The sequence below is a fragment of the Eucalyptus grandis genome, chromosome 8, assembly GCF_016545825.1.
Source record: "Eucalyptus grandis isolate ANBG69807.140 chromosome 8, ASM1654582v1, whole genome shotgun sequence".
NCBI classification, from domain to species: domain Eukaryota; kingdom Viridiplantae; phylum Streptophyta; class Magnoliopsida; order Myrtales; family Myrtaceae; genus Eucalyptus; species Eucalyptus grandis.
In genome coordinates, this window is record NC_052619.1 from 49703654 (window position 1) to 49722752 (window position 19099).

Sequence of the window (19099 nt, forward strand, 5' to 3'; positions counted from 1 at the left end):
AAATTTCATGAAGAAATTGAAACAAGATTCTGACTAAAAAGTCACATGCAACACACAATCTCATGGACGGTCAAACTGGTCTTTCCAGAAACAGTATGCATGGCCAACGAATCTCTCTCCATAGCTCCGAAATTTCATCCTATCTACCACAACCAAAACTTACCATCTACTACACATATACACAGAAATGCAAAGGGTAGGTTTTAGGACTTCACTTGCCTCAAATCGAAGGAAAACACAGCAATAACGACGGTGGGACTAGGCGGGCTCGACAGCGTCTCCTCTTCCTCTCTTCCTCTCTTTCTCTCTTCTTTCTTTGGACACCCCTCTCCCTCTCGAGCTCTCCATCCCTTTTCTTTCCTCCCCTTCAATGATTTGATTGCATGCAGCCGCCCAAAGGAGCCAATGGGGGCAGCCACACTTTGCTCAACCTCCATGCCACTTGGCAGCTCGCATGCAAGGCTTATGGGCTTCAAGGTTTGGGCCGGTCTTGGGCCTTCATGGGCCAGTCGACCAAGGGGCTGGCGTGGGCTGGTTGGATGGTCTTTTGGGCCTAAAAATCAGCCCACCCTCTCCTCCTATTCCTATTCCATTTAACCCTTATTTAAATAAACTCCTAATTTCAACTTATAAGCCCACAAAACTCTATAATTTAAATCAATAAAATTCTACTTACAAAGTGCACCACCAAGAATAAGATTTCTATATCAATTTGCACTTTAATAAATCCTTGGGTCACTTGAAGACACACCTCCATCCAAACAATCATCCTTTACAATGCTCGGCCTTAAATTAATTGAAATTCATTAACTCAATGGCTAATGCAAAATCAAACGGCACTTCCATTACCTAATCATGGTTCATGGCACTCTAGAGGTTGTCACGAGATTTTAGGATGCCACAAGCAGTGCACAAAAATAGTCAAAACATGGTAGGTTTTCAAAGGAATAAGATCTGGGCAAGTGGCAGCAATGTTAAGGAACAGCCGAGAAGTGCACTACAGATTTGTATGAGCACGAAATGATAAGAATATGAGGTAAGCCTTAATTTGAACATTCGAATTATCGGTTTGCGAGGTAAGTAACCAGTTGTAGACAAATTCAAGCTTTTAACCCTTGGCTTGGACCTAATGTGGTCAACGGCTGGCCTGAGTTTAAATTTAAAGCAAATGAAACTGTTTCACACAAACGCAAATAGCAAAAACAGCGAGAGATTAGAGAGAGTTCTGAGCAAGAATTGTCATGATGCCTTAGGATGAGCAATATTCAAGAGGAAATACACACATATACTATTACACTGAGCATCACCCAATCATAATCATTGCAAGGAGCAATTCCTTAAAAAGCTTTGTTTAAGGTCACTCATACCTTTTATAAGAATTTTGTATCCGGCTTTCACATGGATCAAACCGCACATTGGAAGTGGTAGAGGCATGACTCGTTGTTGGCTTTACAAATCTATTGCTGAGGACTTTGTTTGAGGAAATTATATAAAAGGAAAAATCATAAATTTATTGCAATAGTATCAATTCAGTTTTGAACTTTTTTTTTTTTTGCCAAATAATTTTTAAATGTTTAGCATATATATCAATTCAATCCATCTGACCTCATTATTTCCCACCATTAATCTAACTTTTCACTAGGATGATAAACATATCATGTAAAACCTATAACAAAGTCATGGACAATTTAATGTATGATATACGTACGTTACTATATTGATAAAAGTTATAAAAGCAAGGAATGGATAGGAGTGTTAGGAGCACGAAAGTAAGAGAAGAAGACACGAATTTCTGATACCTTAACCCGGGAGGGAGCCAAAATCTAAGTTCATTGACATATGTAGTTAAATCCACCTTCAGTAAAAATTTTAAGGTAATGAATTGTGGATCTATTAGGATATATTAATTACTTCACATCATATTAATTTTCCGATATGAAACTTTTCTAAAACAGTTCATGTGCATCTCATCAAGAAATGAAGAATGAAATGCTCATCGTCGTTAATGAATTTGTGGGACAAACTAATATATATGGACAAGCCACGTATTTCGTTATCAGGAGCCCACTCTGCACAAATAAATGGAGAGACAAGACTTACAAGGGTACAAAATCTAGGTAACGCATTGATTGATGCTAGCTCCTGATATAGACGCAGGGCCTGACGTTCTTGGCCACTCCTAATTAGCACTCGATGTTTCTGGTGCTTTCCAATCGGTGTCTAGCTCAGTCCATCTCGGATAATCAGGCAACCTTTCCAGGGACATGCAACCCATGATAGTCAAATGCTTCAAACATTGTAAGGGACTGAGACCCTCGACAGCCCGTAGCACTTGGCAGTTGTCTAGCCAAAAAAGTTTGATCTTTGCCAACTTTGATAGTTGAGGTAATCCATCTAATGACTCACACCAGATAATCTGTAGTGACTCCAACGATTCCAACTCGCCCAAACCTTGTACCTCCACAAGACTTCCCAATGTAGACAGACACAAAGTTTCTAGATTCTTCAAGCATGATAGATCAGGAATTCTCTCGAGGGATGGACAGTCTTCTATGGACAATTTCCTCAACTTCTCCAAGTGTTCAAGCACCGGGAGATGTGCCATTGAGCATTTAGAAATGGAGAGACTTGACAGGTTCCTAAAGTTGGAGAATCGCTGCGGTGGCAATATACCTGTGAGATGCAAAGTTGACAAACTAGATGGAAGCCGATGGATGGATTCTACAATCTTCCAAGGGGACAGAATTTCCTCTGACTGGTGAGGAGCCTCGAGATCATACGTATGAAAAGACAAGTTCAGGTGACCTAAAGTAACTAAGTTAAAGAGGTCTGGGATGATTTCACAATGATAAGCATCAAGGATAAGGCTTATCAAACTCGAGGGAAGCTGTGGCACTAGTTGAAGCTCCCGGCAGCCCCCCAACACAAGTTCTTTGAGGCAAGCGAGACAACTGATCGTGACAGGCAAACCAGAAATACTAGTTCTAGAGAAGTCCAAGATCCTCAAGTGGGATAGTCCGCCAATTGCATATGGGATTTCACCTATAAGATGCCAACAATCTTGGACACGTAACTCTTCTAGGTGAGAGAGATGAGTGATTGTGGCAGGCAAAGCAGAAATAAAAGTATTAGAGAATTCCAAGATCCTCAAGCAGGATAGTCTGCCAATTGCATATGGGATTTCACCTGTAAGACGCCAACAACCTTGGACACGTAACTCTTCCAGGTGAGAGAGATGAGTGATTGTGACAGGCAAACCAGAAATACCAGTTCGAGAGAAGTCCAAGATCCTCAAGCGGGATAGTCTGCCAATTGCATCTGAGATTTTACCTATAAGATGCCAACAACCTTGGACACGTAACTCTTCTAGGCGAGAGAGATGAGTGATCGTGGCAGGCAAAGCAGAAATAATAGTATTAGAGAAGTCCAAGATCCTCAAGTGGGGTAGTCCGCCAATTGCATCTAGGATTTCACCTAGATGCCAACAACCTTGGACATGTAACTCTTCTAGGTGAGAGAGATGAGTGATCGTGGCAGGCAATCTAGAAATAGGAGTATGAGAGAAGTCCAAGATCCTCAAGCAGGATAGTCTGCCAATTGCATCTAAGATTTCATCCATTAGATCCCCACAACCCCGGACATGTAACTCTTCTAGGCGAGAGAGATGAGTGATCGTGTCTGGCAAACTAGAAATACGAGTACATGACAAGTCCAAGATCCGCAAATGGAAAAGACTCCCAATAGCATTTGGGACTTTGCCTGATAGATCCGGACACTCTGGGCAATGTAACTCTTCAAGCATTTCTAGTTGTCCAATTGCGTTTGGTAACCTTTTTAACTTTGTATGTCCCATCTTGATGGCTTTGAGTTTCTTCAGATTTCCAATGGAATTGGGGAGACTGTCTATTCTTGAGAATGATAAATCCAACTCGACCAATGATTGTAATCCTCCGAGAGAGTGCGGGAGCTTCTTTATCCTCTCACATCCTTTTATAGAGAAATGTGTGATTCTTGTTAATCCTCCAATAGAGTTCAAGAGTTTGTTGCTTCCCTTGCAATAATTTACACTGAAGCTTGACAAAGATTTCAAATTGCCAACACTCTCCATGAGTGTGACCAATTTAGAAGATCCAGAGATGATGAACTCTGTCAAAGATTCTAAAGAATCAACCTCTTCAAGCAACTCCTCAACAGAGTCACATCTATCCATATTGAGAGTTTTTAAGAGCTGTAGCTTACCAATGGAGCAATCAACCGTAATCAATTTGGAGCAGCCAGCGAGTATCAATATCTCCAAATCAAGGAAGTCAGACAAGTCAGGTGTCCTTGTTAAGCATTTGCAGTTTGTCAGGTCCAAAACTTTAAGGTTTTTTGCCATTTGCAGAAGTATGTGTCTTAGAACAAAACTCCATAGCCAAAAGACTAAAGTATCCTCGCTATGAAAACACAAAAAGGTATAATTCCCAAATCACCCACAAACCCCAAATAACAACACGCTAAGTTTTTCTCCACCCGTCACCACCGGGCACCAGCACACCACCTCCGACCACAATCTCTACTCTCTCTCCTCCCCCCTCTCTCAAGTGTAATGTAAAGCCTACTTAATAGTCAGAGATATAAAGTGATGGATTAAAAAATTGTTAAAATAATCAATGCAATTTCTAGGAAAATCTAGTGTGCATAAGATATTTGTAAAATAGGTATTTGCATAATAGCCTACATGCATACTCACACTTGCACATTAACAACCAAAATTAACAAAATTGAATGATGCAAAGTGAAGTTGATTTAAAAGGTGAGAATGATTTTGGGCATTCTACCTTCAACTTAATAGGAGCATCCATTTTAAGTTGAAAAATTGTAGAAAGATCACAAGAAGTGACTAAATGGCAACTGTTAGTGGGGAGGGTACCCAATCGAGCTAAATTGATTTCACACAATTTTTGTAGCTCAAAAACTGACTTAAAATTAATTTTAAAAATGGAAAAGGCACTCCATCACATCTGTTCTCCACCCCGAATCTATACCATAGATTTCTCTGAGATTTGATTTGACGTTGTGGTTAAAAACTAGATTCAATGTAATACTCTAGCCTTCGCTCATTAACTCGAATTAATTACAAAAGCATAGACAATGTAATTTTCATTTATTTGACAGTTCATTAATGTAATTATAAAGAAACACTTAACTATTAAATTAGGTTAGTAAGCCCCTTGAATAAAGTCTCTTGATGGTCAAGATCGCCTTAATTTAAATCATCAACTTATTGATGCAAAACGGCTACTTTATCAGAGTACACCAACTCCAAATCCTAAGTAAGCAACTTTCATAACTACAAAATCAAGGTTATAAACCCCATGGAGCATTTTTTATGTGGGATATTTTACTTTGATTCATGAAAAATATATTCTACACTCAGACGAGATGGGGAGTGCATGCAACCTTTAGGTCAATCGTATGGGGTAATGATGCAAAGAAGTAAAATATGTCTTGCTTCTATCATTGCAAATGAGGTGATGATAGAAAGAAGTACATAGAGTAAGGCATATCATACCTTCATTTGGCTCCATCCATCCCGGCCATCTCCAATATTGCTATCTGAAAGGTCAAACATGACCAAATTACTGAAGTGAAAGTTATTTGCATGAAAAGCCATCCCCAATGTTTCCCCAAAAGGCCTTCCTAGCTTCGGAAGAAGATTCTCAAAGATGCCATCTAGGCCTTTCATTCTAAGGAACCTTAATTTTGATGCAGTAGCTAATTCTTCAGCCGTATAGATGCTCCTCCAGCCACCACTAGAATTCAGGCTTAGGGCTTCCAGACCTTGATTTCTCTGCCAACAGAGACTCGAGATTAGTTAAGCATACATTTGAAGATATCTTATAAATCATTTGTCCATTTTCCATATTCTACAATTCAAGAAAAATATTATGCATATTAATTACAATCTTCATAGTTTTTTTTTCTCTAATTGTGTTTGAAAGTAAGTTAAAAACTCTTCATACCACTAGCTTTCTTCTGACTTTTCTCAGATTGCTCGTGAAACGGCGCTTTGTTGTTTCAGAACTTCCAGAAAACAATGTACTACTCAACAAATCTAGAAAAAAAAATTTGGTCTCTCTCCACCTATTTAAAAGATCTTTTGACCCAAATGTTTGAGAGAGCTCTCATGGGAAGTTAAACAAGCTAACAATAAAATGAAAGCAAAAATGCAAGAAGTTTCTCTTTCCAAATAAAAATAATGTGACATAGTCTTCCATTTTACCTCTTTTCTGTCCCATAGCATTGCAACAACACGCTCATGAATCCACACCCTCCTACATTCGTGAGGATATTTTTCAACTATGATTTTCCTTCCCAGATCTCATAATTGGTCATGCATCCAAAATTTATCATTTCTAATTTTTATCAAGGACTATTGGAGGAGGACACTAATTGCACTCTGATAATCATCCCACATGATATATGAATAAGTTTGGTCCTCGTTGGTGAAAAAGCAAGCAATATCCAAAAATACTTCTTTTTCCTCATATGCTAATCCTTCATAAAATGCATCGCAGACAACCTTCAAAGGACCTTTATTTAACTGCATCAACCTATCTTCCCATTCTACAATTTTTTGACTGGAACGAAGACTTGAACCTATCTCCACGACAGCCAAAGGAAGCATTCCCACTCTACGGACAATTTTCTCTGCAAGATGCTCATATTCTCCTATGGGATCGTCTCTTCTGAATGCGTGCTCACTAAACAACAGAAGTGCTCGACCAAATTCCATTTCATAAACTTCATAAGCCAAAATTCCTTTAGGTTGATTTAGGACCACTTCACCGAATGATTCCACTTGAGTCATCAAGATACTTTCGTCCCTAGTTGTGATAATGATCCTGCTACCCAAACCAAACCAATCAGATTTTCCGGCTAGCTTTTGGAGTTGCTCTTTCTTGTCTAGATCATCAAGAACCATGAGAACCTTTTTAGTCCTACATACTCTCTTGATTTGAGCCATCCCATCACCTATGTCTTTGATTCAGATAGTATCTCCAGAACCAATAAGATTCGATAATAACTTTTTCTACAAGTTTACAAGACCATCAAGACTATGTCGGGACGATTCTCGAACATTGTGGAGGAAACTAACACTGTCAAACTGAAAAAGTAATTTGTTGAACACAACCTTCGCAAGTGTTGTTTTACCGATACCACCCATTCCATGTATCCCAACAAAACGCACACCACCAGAGTCAACATCCAATTTATCTATTATCGCTTCTATATGTCTGTGATCCTCAACCAAATGTTCAGGGACATCCACATTTTTGCCCCTAAGCTTGTGTGAAACCTCTCTAACAATTCAATTAGTTCTCCATGGCTGCAACAAAGCAAGAAATACGTTTTTCGTCAATGACATGAAAGATGGGTATAAATTTCTTTCGGATATGACGATCCCATGGTTAAATAAGTCAACCGTTTCAGTTTCTATGGATGGAAATTAAGCACAATAGTAAGCTGACACGTACACTCGAATTTCATGAAAAGCCGCTCAATTTGATGTATTGGAGATGCTTTAGATAATGCATGAGCTGACTGATATGAAGTATACATTCTTGATGGAATGGATGTAGTAAGATTAACAAAACTTAAGAAAATTATATTTTTTTTCATAATGCTCGGATTTTTTCATAAAATCCAAAGTGATAAGCACAATAGATATTCTTTATAGGTAAAACTGTTTTATTATTTTCTTCGTGAAAAGGTTTTATTTTTGGCGTAAAAAAGTGAACAAATATTATTTGGTAAGTTCACACTAGATCTATCTGAATATTGCATAGAAGAACCTAATTTTTCACTTTTTCTCCATATCAAAAATTTGTAAATACATTTAATAAACAAAAATTAGCTGATATGAAGATAAATAAATATTCTCCCTTATGCATCCGTTACATTATTTTCCCTTAAATGTCCTCCCTTGAATACTAGAACTAGATAAATCTTCTTCTTCTATAGGCAAAATTGAAAGTCGAGAAAGAATCTAACCGAATATTCCTCTCATAAATGGTATTAAATGGATTGGAATAGTTTTGATACAACTTAGAGAGTTTTGGCTACTTTTCTGATAGGTTTAAAGGTTAGGATAAAATTGGAGAGTGTTAAAAATATAGAGATTTACTGTCACTTGGCCTTTAAGTAATAACCATATCAGATAATTTTTCCTAAATATTCATACTTATTTATCTCTTTTTTTAGGAAAATTTCAAATAAGAGTCCGAAGTGCTCTCTATTTCTCAAAAAAAGGGCCTGAAGTGAGCCTTGCTTCAAATAAGGACTATAAATGGCCATGTCAGTCTCAAAGAAGGACCTCACTTCATCGACTGGTCTAGGGCATTTCTATCCGTTATATTTTCTTATTTTCTTCCCTTTTTTGCTTTCTTTTTTCCTTTTTCTATTTTTTCCATAAAAAAGACTAATTCTAAAAAAATAAAAATTAAAAACAAAAAACCAGACAAGAGGGCAGTCCAGCGCTCCCACTTGAGGGTTGGAGATAAAATAATAGAAAAATGAAAGAAAATAAGAAAAAGTAAATTATGAAAATGCTCTCACCAGTCGATGAGGTTTTACTCCTTCTTTGAGACTAACATGGCCACTCCATGCCCTTATTGAGAAAATGAAAGTACTTCATATTTCTATTTGAGATATATTTACTTCATGTCCTCATTTTAGAAATCGAGGGCACTTCGAACCCTTATTGAAAATTTTCCCTTTTTTTCATCATTTAACTTTTTAACTTTTAATTATTTTTTATTAATAAAATCATATTAATCCTGAGGTTAGTGGTGGAAATTTTGTCTTCTTATGTATTTTATTTATTTTTATTTGAATTAAAGAAGGCAAGGAGCATTGGACACAAAATTAAATAATAAAAAATACCACTTTAACCCATTACACACCCCCTTCCAAGGGTACAAAATAATAAAAACATAATACATAACAAATACATGAATAATTATAATTCAAAGACTTGATCTTCTTTTTTGGTTGAAGGGCACATTCCAAGGTAGAAAAAACCATCACATCGACAATTCTACATTGGTTGTTGCAAAATTCAGTTTATCATTCAATGGCAGGCTCTTGGAAGAAAAATTACCAAAACATTCCAAAATCTATTACAATTGTGTCAATTTAATCTTAAACTTATTATTATTATTATTATTATTATTATTATTATTATTATTATTATTATTATTATTATTATTATTATTAATTATTATTATTATTATTATTATTATTATTATTTGTCAATCGAGTCTTAAAATATTTACGTTTGTGTCAATTTAGTTCATCCAGCTAATTTTGACTAGTTGGCACTAACATAGATACCAGCTGTTGTATATGACACAACCAACATTAATGTGAACAATTTTTAATAATATTTTAATAGTTCAAACTATTTATTTAGTTATTTTCATTTCTTTTTCCTTTTCTTTTTTTTTTTTTTTTTTTTTGTCTTTCCCTTTCTTTCTCTTCCAGTTGGTCACTAGACCTCGACGACCAACTAGAGGCGAGGGTCGGCAAGGTTGATTTTATCAGCCTTGCCCCATGGGGTTGCGCTCGCCAAAGGCCACGAGGGCGGCTTAGGCTGGGCTGGGCTACGCAAGACTTGCCCTTGCAAGAGGTCACAGCCTTCAACCTAGCAGCTCTGACGATGGCTTGGGTCTCACTAGTGGCTAGGCAAGTCTCAACCTTGCCTCACCAACCACATAGGCAGCCTAGGCAAGGTCAACAAGCTCACCGGCCCTCGCCTTTGGCTGATTGTCAAGGTCCAGTGACTAGTTGGAGTAAGAAGTGAAGGGAAAAAAAAAGTGAAAGAAAATAAATAAATTCAAAAAAATCAACAAAAAAAAATCAAAAAAAGTATTAAAATATTATTAAAAATTGTCTACTTTAGCACCGGCCGCATCACATCCATGTTAGAGCTAGCCAACCAAAATTGGCCATATAGATTGAATTGACTCAAATGCAAATGATTTAGGACTCAATTGGCCAAAAAAAAAATGTTTAAGACTTAATCAACACAATTGTAATAGGTTTATGATTTTTTTAGTAATTTTTCTCGCTCTTGGAGGATGTTATCTAATTTTTTTAGCAATTTTTCTGGCTCTTGAAAGGTGTTATCAAATTTTTCACAATGTATATATGCTTAAAATTGATCATTCTTAGTCACTCCATCTATACATAAATTTAAGACTCATTAATTTCATTTCACTCCAGGAACCACTGCATTTATTCTGGATTAACACTTTTGCACTACCTTTTATGTTCCTGTTATGGAGACAATTGAAGTGATTATTTCAAAGCACCTTTTATCATTACTTTATATCATAAAATGCACTCAAAACGACTTTCAACTCAAAGATTATTAGAAAATTCTACAGAAGCTTATACACTATGTTACCTCAATAAGAAAAAATGATAATTGTGTAACATCAAACCAACGATAAATCGGAAACTTAAAATGGCCAAGAGAGTTAAATGATTTACCTCATGAATCTCATACGTGTTCTAAACTCCAACGAACTTCTTTACATCTTGTGAAAATTTAAATCAATTTACTAGATTAATTTTAAATCACCCTTTTTCTCCATTTATAGAAATTTTCTTCGTTCTTTTTGAGTGCCTTGTTTTCTATTCTTTAGTTGTATCCTAAACAAAAACACTCCGTTTGGAAAGCAAGATTCAGAGTGGAAAGAATTTACCATGTCTGGGTTGAATCCTAAAATGCAGATGCTGATATGGAAGTAAAATAAATTTTTGCCAAGTCAACCAACTATGTTTCTCGCCGAGGTGTCAAGAAAGCAGGGGAGAAATTCCCACTTTTTTCTCTCATTTCCAAATGAATTCTCAAAAGTAATAAAAATTGACAAAATTGTGAAGGATTATATAGTAATTATCCAAAGCCTATCTAAATCCTTCAATTTTCATAGGAGAATGAGATGTCCAGCCCAGGCAACCTTCTCTGCTTTAACAATAGGCTTTCTGTATACATCGTCTGGATACATCGTTCAGAAAACGAATTTTATCGGGCGTTGCAAACAAATTAACTTCATAGAAGTCAAAATACAAAGAAATATATATGCCAATTTTCAATTTTCATTCTTCATTTTCATATCCCTACACTATCTTCACCTCCGCACCCTACAACTCCAGCCAACCCAAAGAAAACATTTTCTTCACCTCAAATTTCTTTGCCTTCTTTTTCTTCACCGACCTAAGAAACTCTTTCATACAAAGCATAAGAAATCACTTGAGTGTCCTCGACTGTTTCTGTGCAGAAGTTTACATTTTTTTTATCATGAAATTCTATGGTGCTAAAGTTCAATTTGGTCCGGTTAATAAAAGATAGCAGCATTACCTGTTACCATTCATGTTGAACCGCCTTATGTGCGCAATCTGTCTTAGAGCCATTTCCCATTCCTCCACTTCATTGCCAAATTTCCACCTATGCTTATCTAGGGCACTTCTGTACAAAGCGCTTTTAAGATTAACATCATCAACCTCCACATCATAGAAAATGGGCAGGATTACTTTTTTCCCATGTGAGTTTGACATGCATTTTACCATGTGGGCTAATTCACGGAGACACCACCAGTTAGAAGCATAGTTCTTAGATAAGAAGGGTATGTAGATATGGCAGTCGTTGAGTGCTTGCGGAAGCTCTTCACCAATTCCATCACCAAAGCTCAATATGTCATCATCCCTGATAACCGAAATTTGGTTACGAACCAAATTCTTGTAAAGGACATCGACAATGCTGTAAGAAGTGTCCGGTCCATTAAAACTCAGGAAACCTGGCACTCTGGTGTTTTGCGGGAAATCCAAGTCGATCTTGAGACATCCAGCAATCTCTCTAGTACAATGCAACCACGATTATCCCACACCAACCTTTCTAAGCCCTTGATGCCCTCAATCGCTTTTATTTTTGGACAAGCTTCTAGCTCAATGTGTTGTAGCTTATCTAACTTTGATAAGTTGGGTAACCTTTTTATCCTATAGCAGTCAGAAATACGAAAGTACAACAAGGATGCCAATTCTAACAAACCTTCAATCTTAACCAGCCTGTCCAATCTGTTTAGTTCTAGGTGCTGTAGATTCTTCAAGCATGACACATATATTATCTCAACAAATTTGCACTTACTTAGTTTCAATTCTGTTAAATGTATTAGCTCCTGAGAGATAGAGAAGTATGGCATTGGATATTCAATGACACACAGAACTGATAATTTTCTCAAGTTGGAAAGAGATGGTAGTAGCATGATGCCCCTGCATTTCAAAGTTGACAAGCCACTTGGAAGCGGATGGATCAGTTGTTTAACTGGCAAATTGTTTGTCCAACTTGGGTCAGGTTTCTCTCTTGAAACAGTTAATCTAGATAATTCCAGATAATCTAAATTAACGAGACTTGAGAGGTCAAGGATAGATTGGAACTGACATGCTTGCATGTGAAGGCGTGTCAAACTTGAGGGAAGATCAGGTACCTCCTGAAGGTCACTCGAACCCAATTCAAGTGTGTGGAGATGAGAGAGACAACCTAGCACCGTGGAGAATCTAGATACATGAGTATATGATAAGTCCAATATCTTCAAATGGGATAGCTTCCCAATTTCCTCTAGATTTTCATCTGTCAGATCCCAACATTTCTTGGCATGTAACTCTTCAAGCATCTCCACTTGTCCAATCGCATGAGGAAAATTTCTTATCATTGTATAGCTTACTCTAATGACTTTTAGTTTCTTCATATCTCCAATGGAATCAGGTAGTTCAACTATTCCTGACATTGATAAATCCAACTCGCCCAACATTTCCATTTTTCCAAGAGAGCATGGAAGCTTCTCTATCCCCATACACCAACGTAAAGATAAATATGTAACTTTCACTAACCCTCCAATATAGCTTGGAAGTTGGCTGATTCCAAGGTGCTCGTCTAATATCAAACTCAACAAAGATTTCAGATTGCCAAATGCCTCCAAAAGTTTGAAGCATTGAAAAGTTTGGGGCATGATAACCTCTGTCAAAGATTGTAGAGCACTGACTTCTTCGGGTAACTCCCCAAGCAACCTGCATCCCTTGATATTCAAAGAAGTTAGGTGTTCTAGCTTATTAATGGAGCGGTCAATTGTGGTTAACTCGACACACCTAGCAAGAATTAGCTTCTCCAAAGACATGAAATTAGAGAACTCGGGTGTCTTTTTTAACCTTACGCAACCCGTCAGATCTAGAATCTTCAATCTATCCATCTGCAGAAAAAAAGTCAACATGAAAAAATAAATGAGAAACATCAGCATGTGTCGTAATATTACTAATAAGCTTATTATTCATAAGTCATTATTTAGGATAATCTAGGTAATTTGAATTTCCCAGTATTTTTAGGGTTGCTGCAAATAACTCTCATACTTTAATTTTTTTAGAAAAATCCCCGACCTGGGAGTTAGGCCCCTGTTAGGAGTCACATTTATGCCACAGGTAACAAAGGACCATCCCACCTTTTACTTCACGTGCTTTATTTTCAAAAACCCTTAGTTCCCTTCTTATAACAAAAGTCCATAAACAAAAGGCTAAAGTATCATTGCTACGAAAATACAGAAGACTCTAATTCCCAGATCACCCACAAGCACTAAATACCAGCACCCCTAGTTTTTCTCCACCCACTGCCATTGACCACCAGCACACCACCTTGGACAACAATCTTCAACATCACCGCATTCAACCCCCGTGTGAGATCTGATTTGATTCAATGTAAAGCTTGAGCCTTCGCTCATTAACTCAGGTAAAATAGAAAAGTAAAAGTAATGGAATTTTCATTTATTTACAGTTCAGTAACGTAATCATAAACATAACATAGATCATAAACAAAACATGGACAATCAGCTCTTAAATTAGGCTAGTGAGCCGCTTGAATCAAATATTATGAAGCTCAAGCTCGCCTTGATTCAAATAATCAACTTAGCTATTCCAAATAAACCATCAAGTTAAATGTTACCAATCTCAAACTTGATTCCAGTTGACTTTTCTAACTCAACTTGACTCAAAGTTTACGTCATTCAAATCATATTCTGGTGCATATTGAAGCAAAATGGCACTTACATTTATTGGAATACGCTAATTTTATTGGAATATGCCATTTCCAAAGCTTAAGCAACTTTCACAGCTAAAAAACCAAGGTTGTAATCCACATGAGGCATTTTCTATGTGGGACATAATTGTATTTTACTATGATATGAAAAGATTTGGGATTTACTCCTGCAAAATATGTTCTATACTCAAATAGAATGAGGAGTGCATCCAACCATTGGGTAAATTGCATGAGGTAATGATATAAAGAATGGGATAAGTACACTAATGGTGCCATAAGTTGTGTACGGCGCTCACTTTGGTGCCAAAAGTTTCCGTCGGATCACTTAAGTGCCAAATCGGAGGAAAAACGCTCACTTTGGTGCCACCGGCGAAAGATTCTGGCCTCCGGCAAAATGATTCCGGCCAAAAAAAAAAAAAAAAATCGATAGGCCTTTAAATGACATCGTTTTCGGTCCTCCTTAAGAAAACGATGTCGTTTTGCCGTCCTACATGGATGGCTTCATGGAAACGACGCCATTTAGCTCACATGGGGAAAAATTAGGGTTTCCGCCGCTCGGCCACCGTCGTTTGCCTGCCGTCGCTCGGCCACCGTCGCTGCTCAGCCACCGTCACTCAGCCACCATTGTAGTTGCTCGACCAGGTGAGCGAGGAGATTGTTGCAGGAAAAATCGAAGGCGAGGGCGGAGGAGGAGGAGGAAGAAGATGGATCGAAGGGGTTGCTGGTGCGCTGCTGCTGCTGGTGCGTTGCTGGTGTGGTTGCTAGTGTGCTGCCGGTGCTGTTGCTGGTGCCGTGCCAGTGCCGTTGCTGGTGTGGGTCTTCGAGGAAGAAGAAGACACGAAGACGAGCTTCCCTCTCTCTCAATTTGGGGATTAGGGTTTCAAAGTTGGGGGAAAGATGCCAAACGACATCATTTTGGTGTTTGGATGCTGACTCAGCTCTCCGACGAGCCACGTCGGCGTCAAAAATTAATAAAAAAAAGGCCACATCGGATTTCCGGCCAATTTCATCGGAGTTGGCACCAAAGTGAGCGTTTTTCAAATTTTTTGGCACTTAAGTGATCCGATAAAAACTTTTGGCACCAAAGTGAGCGCCGTACACAACTTATGGCACCATTAGTGTACTTATCCCTATAAAGAAGTGAAGATTATATGTTGCTTCTATTATCGCAAATGAGGTAATGACCAGAAAGAAGTATGTAGAGTAAGGCAAATCATACCTTCATTTGGCTCCACCCACCCCAACCATCTCTAATATTGCTATCTGAAAGGTCAAGCACATGCAAATTGCTAAAGTGAAAGTTATTCGCATGGAAAGTTGTTTCCCACGTTTGCCAAGAAAGCCATCTTAGCTCCGAAAGAAGATTCTTGAAGTCACCACAAAAATCAGACTCTTTCAATCGAAGGAACCTTAGATTTGGTAGAGCGGCAAACTCTTCAGGTGTAAAGTTGCGGCTACAGCCATTGGAAGTCAGGCTTAATGCTTCTACATCTGGATTTCTCTGCCACCAGAGACTCAAGATTATTGAGTTCATAAAACTTTAAACTCTCGAAAAGCTATAAAGAAAGAAGCATATGAGCGCTGGTAAACAATTTCTCCTATAGGAAACCAACCTGGCACACAACTTCTCCTAAGTTGACTTAATATGTTTTGTTCACATGACTAACAGAAAATTTCAGCTCCATTTGAACATTTATCCTAAATTTATTCTCCCTTTCTCATTTTCTACTTTTCAAGAAATATAATTGCCATGTCAAATCCAATCTTCATAGTTTTTAGTTTTTTGTGTAATTATGTTTGAAAGTAATTTAAAAATTCTTCATACAAGTTTTCTTCTGCCTTTGCTCGGATAGCACGTGAATCGGTCCTTTGTTGTTTCAGAATTTCCCAAAAGCTATTTTCTACTCTACAGAATCAAGAAAACAGAGCTAACTATTAGGCAATCTATCTTGTCTCTCTCCACATATTTACAAGACCTTTTGACCCAAATGTTTGAAAGAGAGCTGCCTCACTAAGAAGACAAATGGGAAGTTAAACAAAGCTAACTGTAAATTAAAAGAAAAAATTCAACGAGTTTCTCTTTCCAAATAAATATTGTATGACATACTCTTCCATTTACCTCTTTTCTCTCCAATAGCTTTAAAGCATCCTCTTGAATCCATACCCTATTAAATTTGTGAGGATTTTCTTTGCAAGGATATTCTTCGAGGACAATGTACCTTCCCAGATCTCGAACTTGGTCATGCATCCAAAACTTTTTACCATCTCTAGTTTTTATCAAGGACCGCAGGAGGAGAATACTAATTGCATGGTAAGGATGGTAATTACGGTCACGCCACATGATAATTGGATATGTTTGGTCCTCATTGGTGAAAAAGCAAGCAATATCTAAAAATACTTCTTTGTTCTTAGGCTCCAATCGATCATAACTTATCATTAATGCATCTTGGACATCCTTGTGAGGACCTTCATCTAATTGCTTCAATGTGTCTTTCCATAACTCTATTTTATCAAGATGTTCCTCCAGGACCAAGCCCTCACAATAAAGAGATGAACCTATCACCTCAACAGCCAAAGGAAGCATCCCTACTCTACGGACAATTTTCTCTGCAAGATGGTCATATCCTTCTACAGGAGAGTCTCTTCTGAATGCATGCTTACAAAATAACTGAAGTGCTCGACCATATTCCATCTCACGAACTTCATAAGCTAAAATTCCTTTGGTTTGATTTTGGCCTTGTTCATTAGATGATTCCACTTGAGTCATCAGGATACTTTTGTCCCTAGTTGTGATAATGATCCTGCTACCAGAACCAAACCAATCAGATTCTCCAGCTAGCTTTTCGAGTTGCTCTTTTTTGTCTAGATCATCAAGAACAATGAGGCATTTTTTAGTATTACATACTTTCTTGATCCAACGGATCCCATCCTCAATCTCTTTAATTTGGTCATTAATCACAGAACCAACAAAACTTGATAATAACTTTTTTTGTAAGTTTATAAGACCACGATTCGATGACTCTCGAACATCATTAAGGAAACTAACGCCGTCAAAATGATCAGATAATCTGTTGAACACAATCCTCGCAAGTACTGTTTTACCAATGCCACCCACTCCATGAATACCAAGGAAATATACACCATCAGAGTCAACTTACAACTTTTCTGTTATGGCTTTTATCTGGGGATGATCTTCAATCAGATGTTTAGGCACATCCACGCATCTGGCATTAAGCCTACAGAATACCTCTTCAACAACCAAGTCAATTAGTTCCCCTTGGCTGCAGCAAAATAGAAAATTTTTGTTTTAGTCAACGACATGAAAGAAAAGGGTAAAAATCCTCCTGGATATGAGATCTCTCTTTCTCTAGGGACCATATGGTTAAATAAGTCGTGGAAATTAAGCGGCACAATCAGTTAATACACATGTTGGAATTTCATGGATGTCACTCAATTTTATGTATGAGAGATGATTCAGATAATGCATGAGCCGATTGACGTGAAGGAGATATTCTTGATGGAATGGACGGAGCAAGATTTAATATTTTTTTTTTCATACTGCTAACATGCAGCAACATGCCAGTATTGTTGAGATATATTTATAGGATTGAGCTCATGTAGCAGTTGAATTCTGAGATAAAAGAAAAATTCGGGGACTTGAGCAAAATCGAAAGAAGCGCAATAGATATTCTTAATAGGTAAAACTGTTCTCTTGTTATCTAAGTAAACAAGTTTTTTTTTTTTGGGCCAAAAAAAGGGGAACGGATTTTAGTTGGTAAGTTCTCACTAGACCTATCGGACCGGATTCAAGTAAGAGTCATCAGATTCACTCATAAATTGAATTGAAGTGGACCTTTTTGCCCTATTATTTTTTTCCTAGAATGAAAAAATGTCGCATTGCTTTATTCCTAAAATTTTGAGGACAAAATTTCTTCAAATGAGAAGTCTAGCTACTGCGTCTATTAACAAGAACCAAAAAAATTGAAGAAGATTACCCTTTCCGTTTAAGATCCCATCCCATCCCTTGAGACGTGCAACTTTTACGAGAGCAGCCTCCCACCGCTTCAATTCATCAAGGCCGAATTTCTCCTCGTGCTTGGCTATGGCATTTTTGTATAATTCGGTTTTGAGTTTAACATCATCAGGGTCCACATCATAAAAAATGGGAAGTATCTCTTTCTTCCCATTTGATTTTGAGGTGCATTTTTCCATATGCGCAGCCTCATGGAGACACCACGAGCTGGCAGCGTAATCATGAGAGAATATGGGTATGTAGATTCGAGACTTGTTAAGTGCTTTCAAAAGCTCTCCACTGATTTCTTTGCCGACTCGGAGTTCTTCGTTGTCTAGAAAGACATGGAATCCAGCGAGTCTCAATCTACGGTAAAGGCAATCGGTGAAATTGTTGCGTGTGTCTGGTCCCCGGAAACTCAAGAACACGTCGTACTCTGTTCCCGATGTGTTGAATGCCTCGTTCTCTTCCCCCGACACATCGTCCGTTCTTGAGGTTGACGCCGAGTCCCTCCTTAGCGCCTCGTTCTCTTCTCCAGACGCATCATCTGTTCTCGAGGTTGACTCCGAGCCCCCCCCCCCCTCTTCGATTTCGTGAGTTGTCCCCAAGCAAAGTTTTCTTTTCTGCCCATCATCTGCCAACAATAGCTCGAACAGAAGCGCAATCAGAGCACATACAGTCCTCCTACAGTCAAAGCAAGGATGATCATTAGAGCCTGACTTCCGTTGAATTCCATCTGTGGGCCGATCCTCTCAGCTGTATTCACCCACAGGAGAGAACCGCTCTGCGAAAAGAGCTAACTGGGAGGGTGCAGTGGAGTAAGATCGACTATAACCTCTCAAGTTGAAGAGAAGAAGGCAAAGTCGATGCAGGAAGGTTGAAGGCGAGTTACTGGGAAACGAAGGGAGTCGGCAAAAATCAGAACATGGAGGCACACGGAGACGGAGAGGAGTCAACAA

At 38.0% G+C, this 19099-nt stretch overlaps 2 protein-coding genes across 4 annotated transcripts; both read right to left on the bottom strand.

Annotated features, from left to right (window-relative positions):
- Positions 1-1978: 1978 nt before the first annotated feature.
- Positions 1979-19099, bottom strand: LOC108957765 (leucine-rich repeat protein soc-2 homolog). Of its 3 annotated transcripts, XR_005545254.1 has the most exons (6): positions 18124-19099; positions 16248-17409; positions 15348-15629; positions 11411-13292; positions 6266-7372; positions 5571-5833 (listed from the first exon to the last, which is right to left on the bottom strand). XR_005545254.1 is itself a non-coding variant. In XM_039298923.1 (4 exons), the coding sequence occupies exons 3-4, from the start codon at positions 5568-5570 to the stop codon at positions 2180-2182; spliced, it is 2136 nt and encodes a 711-aa protein (XP_039154857.1). In that variant the 5' UTR covers positions 5571-5833; positions 6266-7372; positions 11411-11838; the 3' UTR covers positions 1979-2179. The 3 variants fall into 3 exon arrangements, 2 of the variants coding, with proteins under 2 accessions (XP_039154857.1, XP_018724560.2); XM_039298923.1 differs by lacking the exons at positions 15348-15629; positions 16248-17409; positions 18124-19099 and adding an exon at positions 1979-4299 and having other exon boundaries at positions 5555-5833; positions 11411-11838; XM_018869015.2 differs by lacking the exons at positions 5571-5833; positions 6266-7372 and having other exon boundaries at positions 10116-13292.
- LOC120287307 (TMV resistance protein N-like) lies at positions 6416-7009 on the bottom strand. The gene has a single exon (XM_039300071.1). It carries the CDS (start codon positions 7007-7009, stop codon positions 6416-6418), a length of 594 nt encoding a protein of 197 aa, XP_039156005.1.

Coding starts and splice junctions, on each gene's coding strand:
- LOC108957765 (XM_018869015.2), bottom strand. CDS start 16,895: ATGACTCAAGTGGAATCATCTAATGAACAAGGCCAAAATCAAACCAAA. Junction 15,630..16,247: donor AGCTATTGGAGAGAAAAGAG/GTAAATGGAAGA, acceptor CTCTGGTGGCAG/AGAAATCCAGATGTAGAAGC. Junction 13,293..15,347: donor GTGGGTGGAGCCAAATGAAG/GTATGATTTGCC, acceptor TTTTTTCTGCAG/ATGGATAGATTGAAGATTCT.
- LOC120287307 (XM_039300071.1), bottom strand. CDS start 7,009: ATGGCTCAAATCAAGAGAGTATGTAGGACTAAAAAGGTTCTCATGGTT.